The sequence below is a fragment of the Lasiosphaeria miniovina genome, assembly GCF_030549165.1.
Source record: "Lasiosphaeria miniovina strain SMH2392-1A chromosome Unknown B0T26scaffold_1, whole genome shotgun sequence".
NCBI lineage: Eukaryota > Fungi > Ascomycota > Sordariomycetes > Sordariales > Lasiosphaeriaceae > Lasiosphaeria > Lasiosphaeria miniovina.
The window spans coordinates 5,603,631-5,619,288 of record NW_026848220.1 but is presented as its reverse complement, the minus strand read 5'-3'; the positions used below and the strand labels follow the sequence as shown (position 1 = coordinate 5,619,288).

Genomic DNA, 15,658 nt, shown 5'->3' with positions numbered 1-15,658 from the left:
GGGTGGACGAAGTCGAAACCACGCAAAGGTGCCCGCCTCGGCTTTTGCAGTCGGTAAACCAAGCACTAGAAAGAGAGCGACAGAGATATCTCGAGGCGGCGGACGAAGTCGAAACCACGCAAAGGGCCAGCTCGCCCGCTCGTCGGATATTGGTGGTTTGTCTGGTACTCAATGAAACAGTGTTCTTAAGTTCATCCATGCGTATATGCCGTATTGTTCGCCTATCAATGGCATAAAAGACAAGGTAACTTTCGTTCAATCCAAACCCTGTATGGTGTGGTGTTTATTTTTTTTCCCCCCTTTTTTCCCTTTTTTATTTTGCTACATGAGGGAAGGCAAACGCAAACCAAAAGTCTAACAAATGGAGACTATATCGGCGGGCCTAATTGACAAAAAGATCGGACGGCAACGGCAGTGTCCTGGCTGCCTATGTTGGCCTGTGCGCCAGTACGCAAGGCATCTTCGAGCATCAAAGTCAGCGTCGGCCCAAACTTGAACATGTCTAATGCAGGGTATGCTCCTCGACTCGACTAGTCCATGACGGTACTCGTTTTGTTGATGCGGTTTGCAAGCAGGTGTCCCAGCTCTTGGGCCGTCTTTATCTTCTCCTAGTCTTCCTTTTGTCCTTCTTCTCCTGGTCTTCCTTTTGTCCTTCTTCTCCGCGTCAGCCTATCCTTGGCTTGGTCCATGATGTCGTCCTTGGCTTGGTCCACGATGCCGTCCTCGTGGCGCTCCAGCGTGGCGCCGTGGCCGTCGATCCTGGTGGTCTGCTCGTGGGCGGCCCTGACGACGGCCTGCACGTCTGGTCCAGGCGCTGATGGTGCGCTGCATCTCGTCGCGGTCGGCGGTGAGCCCGGCGATGTTCAGCGCCTGGCCCTCGGCGGTGCGGTGCGGCGCAGGCCGGCCATCTCCCGCGCCTGCTCCGCGACGGCGTGCTGCAGCGCGCCGATCATCCCCTCGTGGTCGTCCACGTTCCGGTCGAGCGTGAAGACGCGTCAGTCCCGGTCCTGGCGAGTGCGCACCAGATTTTTGACGAGGCCTAGAACCATCACCCCTCCCGCGTCTTCTTCGAGCCCTTTGCCGACATCTTTGGGCGGGCGACCCTGCTGACGACGTTCTGGAGCGCGCCGGACATTTCGAGGACAGGATCGACCCTTCCCCTTGTTCTTCCGGCATTTGACGTTAATCCCGATGAAGACCTAGGTCAATCTATTTGAACGGAGATGCAGTAATCTACGAGTAACGGCAAGTCTCGGTTTTGTTGCGAATGTGAGACCTCCAAAATAATACCAAGTTCTGTCGTATGTTTGTGTATAAGCGACCCGTCTAGGGAATATCTTTATTTTTAATATCGGGACTTCCCCGTCCGCGCATGTCCCGAGCGAAACCGGCAGCGACTTGGTTGTCACCCTGCTTGATGATAAATAGCTTGCTTGTCAGCGTTGGAAGGAACTGGTTGCGGGGGCGGCGTCTAGAACTACGCCATAAACACCGATACCCAAAGACATATACGCATACGTAGTACGGCATATAAACACATGTACAGGCGTCTAGAACTACGCTATAAACACCGATACACAAAAACATATACGCATACATAGTACAAGCATATAAACACATGTACACAACCATCAAGACCCCTTATCAAAAAGGCGCGACGCCAAACAGCACAGCACAACACGCATCACCCATTAAATCCAAAGCCTCTTCATTAACCCCCAAGGGGGATAAGTGCAGACACTATGAATACATTTTCCTTCAAGAGGTAAAAGAAAATAAAAGAAAAAAGGAAAAGAAAAACGCCAAACACCCCGCTCCGCTCGCCTTCCCGTCCTGATTTTCCCGGCCCACCCCCAGGTCTCGGCCCCCAGCATCAGAGCAGCAGCTTAGCCGCGCAGTCCTTCCAGACGCGCAGCACGTCGGCCGACCGCTCGACGCTGGGGTCCGAGACCCGGGCGACGCAATCCGCGACCGTCTCCTGCTCGCCAACCCGGACCTGCCCCAGGCCTCCACTGACGCCGAGCCCCAGCCCCAGCCCGGCCACGGCGAGGACGGCCTTGGCACGGGCCAGGCGCTGGTGCTCAGTGCCCGTGTCGGCGCGGGGCAGGTCGAGCGTGGCGAAGAACCACGCGAGGATTTCCCGCCGCTGCTGCTGCCCCTCGGCAGCGACAGCGACAGCAGCAGCAGCGCCCTTGGCGGCGTCGTCAAAGATTTCGGCCGCGCACTCGTACCAGAACGCGGGGCGGATGGCGTCGAGCTCCGGCCCGGCGATGAACGGGGCCCCGGCGGCCCCGGCCCCGATCTCGCCGGGCTTCTTGCCGTCGACGGCCGCCACGACGTCGGCGAGCGCAGCGAACGGGTCCGCGGCCATCTTGGCACGGTTGTAGCCGCGCGCGGCGGCTTCGATGGCCGCCCAGGCCGTCTCCGTCTTGAGGTTGCTGCTGCTGCTGCCTCCGCCACCCCCGCCGGACAGCTTGGTCTTCTTGGTCGGTCTGTCGACGTCCATGGCGTCCGGGTCCTCCGAGACGTCCATGTAGGGGCGCACGAGGGGCGCGATGTCGGACAGCAACATGTCCAGGTCGTCGCGGGCGGCGGCGAACTTCCACAGGCAGCGGAACGCGTGCGGGCGGTACTCGTCGTTGTTGCGCTTGGCCTCGCGCAAGGCCACCTTCTTCAGCTGGTCGCCCAGCGCCGCCCCCTTCTTCAGCTGGTCGCCCAGCGCCGCCCCCTTCTTCAGCTGGTCACCCAGCGCTCCCCCCTTCTTCAGCTGGTCGCCCAGCGCTCCCCCCTTCTTCAGCTGGTCGCCCAGCGCTCCCCCCTTCTCCTCCCACAGCGGCTTGCTCGCCCGCACAAAGTCGGGGAACGGCTCGAGCAGCTTCTCCTTGTCGGGGAAGGTCTTGAGCGCCAGTGCCCGGTCGTAGACGGGCCAGATGGTCTCGAGGACAGCGACGGCCGACGCGCCCGACACCGTCTTGCCGCTGCTGACGGCGGCGGCAAACGAGCCCGTGGCGAGGGCGCCGGCGTGCTTGAGGGCCCACTGGGGCGAGCCGAGCGCCTCGAGCAGCAGCTCGACTATCTCGGCCGTGTAGCGGTGCACGGTGAAGACGCCGCCGGCGTGCTTGTTCCACACCTCTTCAAACTCCTTCTGCACGTACCCGTCCGTGTCGTGCTTGGCCACATATGCCAGCGGCAGCAGCTCGTTCTCCAGGGCGCTGAAATGGTCCGGCGAGATCTTGGACAGCGCCAGCACGGCATCGGCCACCTTTTGTCGCTGCGCCTCGCCCTCTGCGCCAAAGTAGAGCTTGATGATCTGTGGCGGGAACCGGGTTCCCTCGGGTGGCACCACGCGGATGATGTAGGCCGTGGCGCGCGCGTACGCCTTGCTGACCTCGTCGTTCTTGTCGAGCATGTGCTTCAGCATCTGTTGCAGGAACCGCGACGAGTAGGGCGCGAAGTCGGCCCCGTGCCGGATGGCTAGCGTCGTGAGCACGCGGCTGCACCCGATCTTGCTGGGCATGCCTATCGCCGTCTTGACCGTCTCCTCGAGCCCGGGACACAGCTTGGCCATGACGTCGGCGTCGACGCTGCGCAGGCAGTCCTCGATGGCCTCGGCGATGGGGCTCTGCGACACCATGGCGCTGCGCAGCTTGTCGATCTGGTCCCGCTTGTCTTCAGCCACGCGCTGGTAGTAATAATTAATGCCCTCGGGCTCGATGGTGCTGAGGAGACCCAGCAGGTGCGGCACCATGACGGGGATGTAGGGCCTCAGTGACTTGCCGCCGCTCTTGGCGATCTTGGTGATGGTCATGGTCGAGAAGAGCTTGACGTCCTCGACGCTGCTCTCGATGCCCTTGTCCGACAGCAGAAACGGCAGCGCCTCGTCCATCATGGCCTTGGCTGAGGCCGTGGTGCTAGACTCCTCGAGCTGTCGAACCAGGGTTGTCGACAGCGAGATGCAGAGATTGAGGGCGGCGTTCCTGACCGTCGTCTTGACGTCGTCGAGCACCTTGAGCGCGGCCGCCCAGATCCTGGCGTAGTACGCCTCGTATTTCCCAAAGGGCCGCCCGCTGATCAGGTCGGCGACGGCGGCGCAGCTGGCCTCTCGGACCCGCCACTCCTTTCCGAGGATGCTCTTGAGCAGGTCATCCATGATGGCGTCGAAATGCTCCTCCAGCACCGCGCCCGAGTTCTTCACCAGGGCCTTCCAGATGTCGTTCATCGACTTCTGCACGTTCTGGTTCGGGTCGAAGCGGTACCGGTACAGCTTGGGGTACAGCTTGGGGTCGACCTCGGACTCGGAGAGGATGCTGCTCAGCCCGAACCGCCCAAACGCCGACCGCGTCGACCACGTCGCCGCGTTGGTGGCCAGCGACATGAACTTGTACACGAGGCTCTGGTCGCCGACTTCGTTGGCCAGGCTCATGATGTCCTTGTACGACATGACCGACTTGCCCTCCCCGGTCGGCAGGGCGCCGGCCTCAAACAGCTCCGTGTCCTGGTCCACCTTCACCTTCAGTTGCGGACCAGATCCGGTAAAGGCCGAGACGAGATCCCGAACGAGCTCGCCCTTGAGCCGCTCGTCGCCCTTCTCGTAGACGAGGGCTAGGCCTCGCGAGGCCGTCTCCTGGACCAGCTCGTCCCGCGCGCTGAGCAGCCTCACGAAGGCGACCTGGCACTCTCTCAGCCGCGCCTGCACCTCTGGTAGGTGCGAGCAGTGCTGGATAAAGCAGAACAGCCAGATCCCCGATGCCTTGAGCAGAGACGGCCTTGCAGACTTGCAGTCGGTCAGCAGCTTCTCTAGAACCGCCGTCACGTGGCCAGAGCGCTTGGGCGTCAGGTATGAGTCGTTTCCGGACTCGACGTCGACGGCAAGCTGGACGACTTCGGCATCCCAGCAGGCAACCGCCGCCGCAAGGGCCTCTCCGACCGTGAAGTGCGAGTCTGCTTGTTTGATCTCGTAGAGAGAATAGAGCTTGTCCAGGATGACCTGGAGAATGCTGTTCCCACCGGCGTCGGGCTCTGTCGCTGCGGCGGGCGGGAGGGAAATGGCCAGCCGGCCCAGGGCATGCGTGGCCTTCTCGTTGCCCTTCTGCGCCTGAACAAACAGGGGGTCGATAAAGGACTTGGACATGTATTCGGCCGTCGCCCCCTGGTCTGCTCCGGGTACGAGACCAATACCGGCGGTCCAAAGCTGCGAATACGCGTCAAACAGCGCCTCCTGAGTAGACAGGGGCGACGAGGAAACCTTGTCGAGAGTCGGGAACTTGCGGGACAAATCGGTAGTGTCGTAGACATACGAGTCGTCGGTGCGAGCGTAGACGTGTCTCGAGAGCATGTGGGCGAGGGCGAGGAAGGCCCCCTCAACGGCATTGAGCTCGGAGCCGACTGCCGTCTCCCGCGTATCGATGATCTGGACCAGGGTTGACGTGTACCTGGCAACGGAGGCGGCGTCGTTTCTCCGATGGCCGGCGAGAATTCCAAAGGCCTTTGCGCCGACAACTCTGACTTCTTTCTTGTTCGATTTGACTAGGAACAAGAGCTCACCAGCCCGTAACCAGTGCCACTTAAGATTGAGCCACGGGCTGAAGGATGCGATATCGACAAAGGAGTGGGCGCACTGTTGTCGAGCAGCATCCGTATTGCGCTCTTTAACCATGCCCTGGAAGGCAATGTCTATGAGATCGGTAAGCCGCTGCGAGTCGTTGGCGGATTCCGTTGTAGACCCAAGGTAACCACGAATCGCGTGCCTAGTAGCAAGGTCCGACTGTGCCAACGTCTCGAGCCGACGCTCCCAGCCCGTCTCAAGCTTGAAGTCTTTCAGGGCCGTCAGGAACATGATGCGCTTGACGTAGTCTATGGCGATGGGGAACGCTCGGGGCGAAAGGGGCGCAAAGTTTGGGAACTGGGGTAGCGACCGTGCGTCCATGTCGACGTCCCTTGTTGGTTGCGGTACTTCGTTTACCAGGTTGCCGATCCAGGTCTCTGGCTGTATAGGCGGCCTCAGGTCCCCGAAGTAGGCGTGGGTCATGGCACGCCAGTCGGGCAGTGCCGCCGACGACGCGTCCGTGTGTGCGTGGTATGTCCACGGATCCAAGCCTCTCTGTCCCTCCTCGACCACATCGCTGCGCTCGCCCTCGTAGCCGGCGATGGCCACGATGTCGATCCACCTAGCCGTGATGTCGGACAGCGGGAGACACTCGTTCGCGTACTTGGTAACTGCGTGTCGGGCGCTGCGGACAACGGGGCCGCTTATCTGCTGTAGCATGAACCCCTCAAGAAGAGAGCCGAGTAGATGGTCGAGGCCGTGGCCGGGTTTGAAGACGGAGACGAGAGACGAGAGCGCGCTGTCAATGCCGACGACAACCTCAGGGGCAGGATCCTTCGAAAGGCCCATCAAGAAAAACCATATTATGGCCAGAAACTCGGAGGGCTTCAGCTCGGATCTTCTTCCGACAACCCCCATGGTCTCGTAAGCTCTCTCCCGGAGAGAGATGTCGTCCCGGGACAGACCCTCGCCAACCGGGAAGCCTTGGTTGTTTATGAATTCTTGCAGCTTGTAGACCAGCTGTGCGCCGATGGGGCCGTAGCCGGGCTGGGAAGGGCCAATGCGGCCAACCCAGTTGATGTACTCAAAGAGGGCCCCGTGAAGTTTGGTCAGCTCAAGCCCCGACGTAGCTTTCAGGGCCTGGGCCACGGGCGCGTGCTGCTCGCCGTGCCATGTCGGGGTAGCCCGCTGCTTGTTGACGTCGTCTTCGAACACGTCCAAGACCTGGGGGAGCGTGGTCGAGACCTGAGACTTTGTCAGGAGAGCCAGGATGCGGATGCGATAGGGTGGCGGCAGCTCCGAGTGTGCCCGGAACAGCTTGTTGACCAAGTCTACGTTCTCGAGGGAGACAACGCATCTCTTGAGCATGTCGTCGCCAGGGCCCGAGACTCGCGAGTCAGGGGCGGCGGCGGCATAGACCGCAGGCATGAAGCGCTCCTCGTCGGTGAAAGCGCCGCTTGCCAGGAAGCCGGTGACCTTGATGCGCGTCAGGGGTAGACTAAGCCCGCCGGGCGGGTTCCAAGTTTCTAGCTTTCCGAGAGTCAGGAAGTGGATGTCGTCTTCTGTCAGCCCGGGCAGCTCGGCGAGGGGCGTCTTGTTCAGGCGGAACAGCAGGAGCTTCCCGAGGTGCTCGGCGACGAATTCGGCGTCCTTGGGGTCCTCGAGCCCAATGTCTTTGCGGAAGGTGGCATCTTCCTGGCTTCCACGCGAGGGCAGCTTCAGGTCCGGCAGTAGGCGAAGGAAGACGTTGAAGAGGGTTGGGAGAGTGGCGGCGGAGGTGCCAGAGACGGCGGAGGTGCCAGAGACGGCGGAGGGGTCAGAGCCGGCAGAAATACCGCGGAGCACGACGGGAATCAGGGGGCGGCGATCCTCGACGCCCAGTCTAGCGAGACTATGCAGGACAAAGACTAGGTCAAAGTACTTGACGAGAGCTGCGTGGCTTGTCTTGTACTGGGCGAGCAAGGCGGCCACTGGCAACACGATCCTGTGAGAGCAGTTAGAAACCTGACGGCTCAGGGTCTGTTTCGGGGAGGGTCTGTTTCGGGGAGGGACTGGACTCGGGGAGGTTCTGTTTTGGGGAGGGTCTGTTTCGGGGAGGGACTGGACTCGGGCTGAGTCTGGAGAACTACTGTGTAGAAATGAAAGGGGTCGCAGCAAAACTCACCCCGGCGCCTGGATAAACGTCTTAAGTCTCTGGCATATCTGGGTGACCTTATCACGCACAGAAGCATGCTCACTTCCGGCTTTCAGGAGAAGGGGGGGGAGGTAGGTGTTGAGGAGCGGCTGCAGCTTTACGACGTTGTTTGCCACGGCCAGAATCCGAAAGTCAACCTTTTCCACTAGCTCCAGCTCGCGAGACTCAGTAGAGGCGGCCATCGTGAGTCAAGGGGGTGGAGGGTTAGGTTGGTGGCTCAAGGGACGGCTCATGCGCTGAGGCTGCGATTCCGCGGCTCATGCGCCAAGGCTGCGATTCCGCGATTCTGCGATGCTGGAGACGAAGACGCGGCGAACGAAGGAAAAGGGTTCGAGGGAAACTACGGAGAAGGGAAAGAAAACGACGAAAAGAACGCTCAAATGCAGCGACGAAACGAAGGGCGCCGTCTCCTGCTCGTCGTCAGGGTCGCAACCGCGTGTCTGTTGGATGCCTGACTGGCTGTTGGAAGGCTTCCGCGATGATGCACTCCTCCCGGTGGTCAGGTAAGCTTCAGGCGCTAGGGTGCTGTACGGATGCTTTGCCCCACCAAGTCTGCGCCGCAGCTCCAAAACCGCGACCCGCCATGCCTGCTTCTACCGCCGTGGGCCCCCTCCCGTGACTAATCGGGAGACCCTGCCTCGAGAGCTGGGCCGCGCCCGCAAGGGCCACCTTTCGCCTTGGCACGCAGTGTCCACTAATTATCCCTGTACTCAGTAGTTGCCCAGCAGACTTTGAAGCTCGAAGCTCGAAAGGTGAAATCCTCTCAGATTATATACAATACATTCATTCCCCAGAACATTTTCGGGTCCTTATTAAGTTTTTCTTTACGATTTTCTCCTTTTTGTTTTTTTCTTCTCCCTTTTCTCCTTTTTGTTTTTTTTCTTCTCCTCCCTTTTCTCCTTTTTCTCTTTTCTTCTTTTTCCCTTTTCCCCTTTTCCCCTTTTTCTCTTTTCTTTTTCCCTTTTCTCCTTCTCTTTTCTTTTTCCCTTTTCTCCTTTCTCTTTTCTATCTCCCCAAGAGATTTAAGCACAGGCACCAGCATGGTATTTATAAGCTATGTAAAAACTGTCGGACCTTTCATTTGCCTGAGTTAGTTTCAATTACTAAATCGAATTCCTAATTATAAGTCTATTGTCTCGGTGCGCTTGAAAGCTAGCTACCAATAAAGGAGCTAAGGATAGTTATGAGAGTATGAGAGTGTGAAAGACAAAAACTACAATTGTTCAGTGTTGGCACTGGGCGGTGTTGAAAATAATGCTCGGCTCTCGTCTCTAAAAGTCGGCAGTTCATGGAGCATATCAATATACATCATGTTGTGGGTCATAAATATACCACATGTTGTGGGATGGCCCTCTTCGGCTCCTCCCTTTTACATGCCCGCTTAGTGTTCAGCAGAAGTCCACACTGTCAGTAAATTGGCCGAGGCCAGCAAAGACCGCTTCCTCGAGGTCTAGCAGCCCGATGCCTCTCGGCCTCCGGCCTTAGCATGGGTCATATAGAGGCATCCGTGGTGATCCTAGTCAATGACAATCTGTACCTGCATGGCGGCTTATGAGGACGGGAAATTCTCCGACTTCACAGACAGGAAGATAGACGGACTGGTCGTCCGTGTCTATATGGTGTCGTGCTATCCACTTACGGGCGGCCGGACGCGAGGCGGCATGTGGCCACGGCAGGCTTGTTCATGATGCTGCGATGATCCTTCCCGATGGCTCGTTTCCGCCACGTGTCGCGCTTCACTACCCCCCTGGGGAACCCCCGTCTTGCCGGTGGTCCGGATCAAGGGTTTGTTCGTGTCCACCTCGGTGAAACACCTCTTCGGCGTCACTGGGCGGGAAATCAGTCTTCTAGAAACCAGATTGTATGAGAGTCAATGCCGTTAGATTGCCTTGGCTGTCGAGATCGCCGGAGCCGCCGTCCCGTTTTGCGTCTGAACCGGGTAACCGCGGCTGGCGGATCGAGACATCAGCCTGTAGAGCTATGTATTTTCCGATTGCCGCTTCGCTGCTCTTGGTCTGTCTGCATAATGCGGCTCCAGCCTGTTTGTTTCTTCCCGGCGACATGTGCCGCCCCTGACTGGAACGTCCAATCACAGTATATCTAGCGGACCGTATCAGGCGATCAACGACACATCCAATTCCAGAACACCGAGGTCGACAGGCAGTTTTCGATGTTTGCATGATGGCATGTCCTGTTCAATCTTCTCTTGGCCAGAGCTGCTGGGTGGACTCATTTGGGTATTGAACGGAAACCAATCAAGTTGATAGTATTGAGCCAGCAAACTGCGAAATAATTACGGTGTAGCCCTCTCACGACCATTATGAAGGTAACTATTGCCTGCTTTCATATCTAGATTATCTCGCTGGACTAATTGGTTCCTGGAGGCAAACATCGTTTCACCACGACGATTCTATAACAGCAGCTTGTCGAATTGCCGTACAGGTGCTAATCTTAGCCCGCTCCATATAGAAATCCTAACGAGTAATTAATAACAAGGTACTTTGTATTTTGTAGCGACACTCACCACAATCTGTCGGCGAACAGCTTAGAAATCTAGTAGAAGTGTAAAAAGGGCTGATACTAGAACATGAAATAGCCTAGCCTGCAACGTTACTTGGGTACGTAAGGAGCCAAGGTACATTAGATAGGTAGGCGGTAGGTACATTGCGGGGAATCGATAACTGACACTCATGTATTCTTGGCCGACTATCAGTTCAAGAGTATGCAGACGCCTCTCGTCGAAGCCTGGAAGTCAAAAGGAGAGCTTCCCCTGGGATGCCAGCCTTGGCCCAGGGATGGCCCGACTGATTTGGCGGACCGACAGGCGGGCAATAGGCCCGGATGAGCTCTCCGGTATCGAGCCAAGTGTTGGTATATACTGATATGGACTAGTGGGTAAGGTACTAATACTGAGTAGTACTCGGGTAGATTTGGTAATCTTGACGAAATCTGTGGGCTAGAAACGAAAGTTTAGATTACGAGGTTAAGATGCTTGCGACTTGCAACTTAATTTGAATAGGATTATGGGATGATCTGAGCTGCTAGCCCGAGCTCACTTGGGGCCGAAGAAAAACCCCACAGGACAAAGTCAATTCTTGGGAGCACAGGAACTGGACGTGTATTTGAAAATCGCTCGCCACCTCAGGCTCTGGATTTATCGCAGTCCTACCTACAACCCGTGACCTGTAACCGACCTACCGAGCGCCCGCACTTGCACTCGCACGAGAAAACCGAAGCAGACGGGAAGTCGGCCATTGTCAGGGGACTCACGATATAGAGGCGACTACCAGGTTAGGTAGCTGTTCTCTTTCCTTCCTTGCTGTCAGCACAGGTCAGATCCGCTTTCGGCTGCAGCGAGCAGAACGCGGATGGAATTGCCTTGCCTATTAGGTACGGGGTACCTCGCAAAGCCGACGGACAAAACGGATACTAGGCTAAGAAAAGTCACCCACCGCCCTACTGCGGAGACCCCAGGCCCAATCTCTCCAACTTATCGACGTGGACCAGGGACCGGCAGTTGCTTATATCCCATGTCACGGGCGCAGTTCATAGTTGAGCTGGCGATGCCCGGTGCTTCCGGGAGGCCAGCATGCGACGCCGAGGCCGCCCTAAAGAAGTGGCTCCCGTCGGCCTTCTCAAGCTCGATGCATCCTGGGTCTCTGTCTGCAAGATAACGCGAGCAGCAAACCCGAACCACGGCCACCCCCGCGCCGCCGTCGAGCTGCGTGCTGCTGCCGTTCCGAGCTGCGTGCTGCTGCCGTTCCGTCCTCTATGCTCCCCCAAAGCCTCAACCGAGAACCAGCAAATATAACCAGCAAATAGAACTAGCAAAGAGGTGGGACAAACATAGTCAACGGTAATTAAATCGGGAGATGGAACCATCGACATGAACCTCGACAACCTGTAACAAACCAGAGCAACATCTCTTCTCCCGATGGCACCCTACACCACAAGGAGGAAGGGAGAGAGGCTTACGTATGCACAAGGAACGGTAATATCGGACACGTACGCGTCCCTCCCCCACAGTCGAACAAGGTCCCTGCACGCTCGGCCGGCCGGCCGGGAGCAGCGCATTGTAGCAAGACGGGAAGCAAGCGAACAGAAAAATAAATAACGAAGCCGAGCTGCAAGACGTCTGTGAGATGCCAAACACACCACAGACACGCGCAAAAAGTCCCCGATAGAGCCACGCCCTACCGCCATGTCGACACTGAACATGACTGAGAAGCCTTGGCCGTCTCCTTTCCCGGGTTCTCCTAGGGTCCTTGAAGACGGCCGCTGTCCTCCTAACTCGCACACGAATGCCCGTGAACCGGCCGTATCTTTTCTTGCTTTTTTACACACCACCGGAAACGGGAGGATGCAAAACCAGCGTAGCTATTGGCGCGGCTATCCACACGCGTTTGATGGGTAGCATTGCTCTCTTTCTTGGGCCAGAGCGAAAGCGAGCTACCTCACCTACGGTACCAGTGGGGGCAACTGGACATGGCAGCTGGGTGCCATAGGGAAAGCCAAGACCGGGACGGAGTAGCTGGCACCAGCTCTCGGCTTCTTCCATGACGGACAGAGGGCCGACGAAAGAGGAACGAAAAGGACTGACAGGGATCCTGCCGATCTGTGTTTCTGCACGCGTTTTTTTCTGGGGCCCGTGGGAAGCCCGCCCGTCCCGGACGGTGGTGCTTGGACGCGCGGAGGCTTGGTGGCTGCCAGAATCGAATGCCATGTGGCACAAGCAAGAGAGCTAGCCGGCCCAGCGAAGGCAAGGTGGCCAACCAAGCTGCCTTGGGACTCGGGAACGGAATATTAAAAAAGGAGCCTCTCTGCGGTATCAAAGCAATGCCGTGCGTGCTTGGGGAATGTCCCTCCTTTCTCGGGTTAGCATGAGAGAGAGCACTAGACCTGTTTGGGCGGCTACTGTAACGTTTTAGGCTCTCCGTCCTCTCCGTTATTTTTCTTGGACACACTAGGGCTGCTGCACGAAACAAACAAAACGAAACTGCCCGCAAGCCACATCTGCTCACTCGAACCCTAGTCCGCTGCTCTAAGGCACGAAACCCGCCAGCCAGGAGCCTGATTTGCTGCTTTGGCTCCTTGGCTCCCTCCAACCACGTATGCAGGTGATCGAAAAGGCGCGGCGTCAGTCGCCCTGGCCATTCGTTGACCTGCATGTGCTCCTGGCGCGCCATGAGATTGGCGAAGCTCCATCGCTTTCTTTTTCTTGTTCTTCGCCTTCTCCACGAGTCCAGCTGCCACGGTTGACGCAGCTTGGGAAAGCTTGGGGGAAAAAAGGGGGGGAGCTAGCCACGGGAGATACGCGCGAAACAACGCGACTACGGAGTAATTTACCAAGCAAACGAACGGCCCTAGGATCCGCGTTTCCACGGATGACGTTGTATGCCCGTGCGGGAGTGAAGAAAACGCGGCTAAGGAAACGGAGACGGAAACTAAGGTACCTGATTACCTGGGAGAAGCTAGCAAGAAGAATAGATGGTGCGTTATAAACTACAAATCGACTCTTTGCCCAAGCTGCTCCGTCTGAGTCCGGCTGGGTTCTTGTGTCGTGGGCTGGAGGGAAAAAGGCGAAAAGCTCCCAGTGGCTGTTCTGTGCATTCCATTCCTGATTCCCATTCCACACCACCCCCCCCTCAAAGGTTATTTACCGAGGACCCTCCTTGCCTCCCTTGGGCCTTGTGCTGCTGCCAAGAGCTTTTGCCATGTGGAGCGGAGCGCGGGCACGCGCAATTTGCTTTTTCCCCCAACGCTGCATGAGTGCGTGCGCGCCATCGCCCCTTAAGAGGGGGGTACCTAGGAAAATAAATACCAAGTTCAGGAGTAGAAACACCATCCTCAGCTGCCAACAAAACGAAGACTGGAAACACATCTGGTATCATCTAGTGACGTCTTGTGCCGGCACGGCGGGACTCTCTGTTTGCGGTGCTGTGGGGAACGTGTGTTTGCTCGGCAAGAACAGCTACGCAAAAGCAAATGATCACATCCACGCACCCCCCGTTTGTTAGTAGTCTCGCAGTTTAGAAATGTTGTTGCTTCCCCCTCCCTCGGTAAATACAGCACACGGCATACGCAGCATTGAACTTGAACCACTGCTGGTGACCAATGCAGCTAAGCTACGGTAAACATCTCGGCGCACGTTGAGAGAGAGGAGGCGCGCTTGTGCCTGGCCTACATCCGAGGTACTGTGTTGTAGCTGGCAAGGTACGTGTTGTAGCTGGCAAGTTACCGTGTTGTAGCTGGCAAGGTGTACAGTACCTGATTTACTAGTACGCAGTACGTAGTGTAGGAGAGCGGCCAAGGCAATGGACAAATCCAAGATCATCATGCCATGCGACACGGGGGGGTACGTTGCGGCCGAGGCGCAGGGGAATTGTTGGCGCGAGACGAGAAAAACGCCACTGGAGAGATCTGGGGAAGGTTACAGCAATGGAGTAGGGGGGGCCTGTTAGGTGTGGTGGTGGTGTGTTCATCACTGGGAACAGCACAATGGACAGACACCTTCACGTTCCAGACCGAGATACTGTGTAGAGAGAGAGAGGCCAAAAGGTCACGGCTATTTCAGCCCTTTCCAATTTGAACCCTCCCATCCCTGGGGCATTGGGAGAACAATGATCAGTGAACCCCCCCTGTAAACAAGCCCCGTCCGATGCTACATGGGCCGACTGGTCTACGTATAAACTCTGCGGTGTTTGGCACACTTCGTATGGGCAGACAAGATGTGAAAACGGTTTCCTCTTCCTGCTGAGCCGTTGAGCCACACTGGGAAAGCAAAACAGAACAAAAAAGCGAACAAACGAACGAGAGAGCGCCGCAAGCCACCGCCGCCCCCCCCCTCCAAAAAAAAAAAAAAAGGTCCGTCCCGCAGTCCCGCCTCTTGGCTTGGCGGCCCCCCCTCCCATCCTCCGACAATGCATTGGAGATGATCGCCGTGGCGTAGGGCAGACGGCCCACAGAGATGGGAAATCTCGGGTGGGATAATAAACGAAACATGACGTCTAATTTTAATGTTCGTCATCTTCTGGGTGTGTTTTTTTTTATTTAGTTTTTTTTAATTTTTTTTTGAAGCACGAAACATTGTACAGAGACAATTTTGGGGGAAATACTACGGCTTTCCAAGCTTATGAGCCTGTTGCCTACATATACGCGGATATCATTTCGAGACAGGAGGGCCGAGACGAGACAGCGGCACCTTTTCTCTTTCTGGCCGTTTTATATAGATGGGACCAGACCCGGCCATCGGCCACTCCGAACCCCGACGTGCAGAGACAAGAGATAGTAGTGAGAGCAAGGAGGAAAGGGAAACGCGGGATGAAGAAACACTTATGGGCGGGCGGCGTCCCGGCCGGCTGGTTGAAAAATATCAGCTGCCTAATCTGTCCGCTCCGTTCATTCCCTTCTCTTCCAGCAGGGGGGGATTGCTCGGTGGGTTGGCTTGGCAGGTCTTCCCTCGTGGTTGGCTACGGTTGGTAATAGAGTAATACCTTCGGTCCGACGGAGGATTGGGCGTTGGGGCCCTGCCTTTCCTTTTGCTGTCTGTCCAGTCGGTCGGCCAGCCGGTACAGTAAGACGGGAGGAAGAGAGGTGTTGTCCAAGACTTGCAGTAGCGTCGGTTACCAGTAAGCGTAGGTCGGCGCAGGCCTGCTAAGGTCAGCCCGGGTCAGTCGCGGCATCTCTTAACAAGATGCCCGCCAGAGGACCCTGAACGGGCCGCCGCGCATCGGTTTGGAGAGGACAAGGAATACACAAAACTGTTCCTTTTGTCTCTGGTAACTAGGTACACTCCCTCTTGACGGACTTGTAGCACCAAGGTACCTTACCTACCTGTGTGCATGTACAGAAGGGGTTGTAGGCAAGGTAGGGGTTTCTACTGGCGGTCGGATCTCGATCGCACACTGGACCCCGAGAGC

General features: G+C 57.2%; 3 protein-coding genes across 3 annotated transcripts; 1 reads left to right on the top strand and 2 right to left on the bottom strand.

Annotated features, from left to right (window-relative positions):
- Nucleotides 1–714: 714 nt before the first annotated feature.
- On the top strand, nt 715–1,217 carry B0T26DRAFT_746447 (uncharacterized protein; the record flags this gene model as incomplete). Its single annotated transcript, XM_060444694.1, has 2 exons — nt 715–984; nt 1,044–1,217. 2 exons carry the CDS (start codon nt 715–717, stop codon nt 1,215–1,217), a joined length of 444 nt encoding a protein of 147 aa, XP_060303431.1.
- A 233-nt stretch (nt 1,218–1,450) lies between these two features.
- On the bottom strand, nt 1,451–8,227 carry B0T26DRAFT_819775 (proteasome stabiliser-domain-containing protein). Its single transcript, XM_060447394.1, has 3 exons — nt 7,710–8,227; nt 2,852–7,529; nt 1,451–2,737 (listed from the first exon to the last, which is right to left on the bottom strand). Exons 1-3 carry the CDS (start codon nt 7,919–7,921, stop codon nt 1,874–1,876), a joined length of 5,754 nt encoding a protein of 1,917 aa, XP_060303430.1. The 5' UTR covers nt 7,922–8,227; the 3' UTR covers nt 1,451–1,873.
- A 5,403-nt stretch (nt 8,228–13,630) lies between these two features.
- On the bottom strand, nt 13,631–14,267 carry B0T26DRAFT_75472 (uncharacterized protein). Its single transcript, XM_060445859.1, has one exon. The coding sequence runs from the start codon at nt 14,074–14,076 to the stop codon at nt 13,753–13,755; it is 324 nt and encodes a 107-aa protein (XP_060303429.1). The 5' UTR covers nt 14,077–14,267; the 3' UTR covers nt 13,631–13,752.
- Between the last annotated feature and the right edge of the window lie 1,391 nt (nt 14,268–15,658).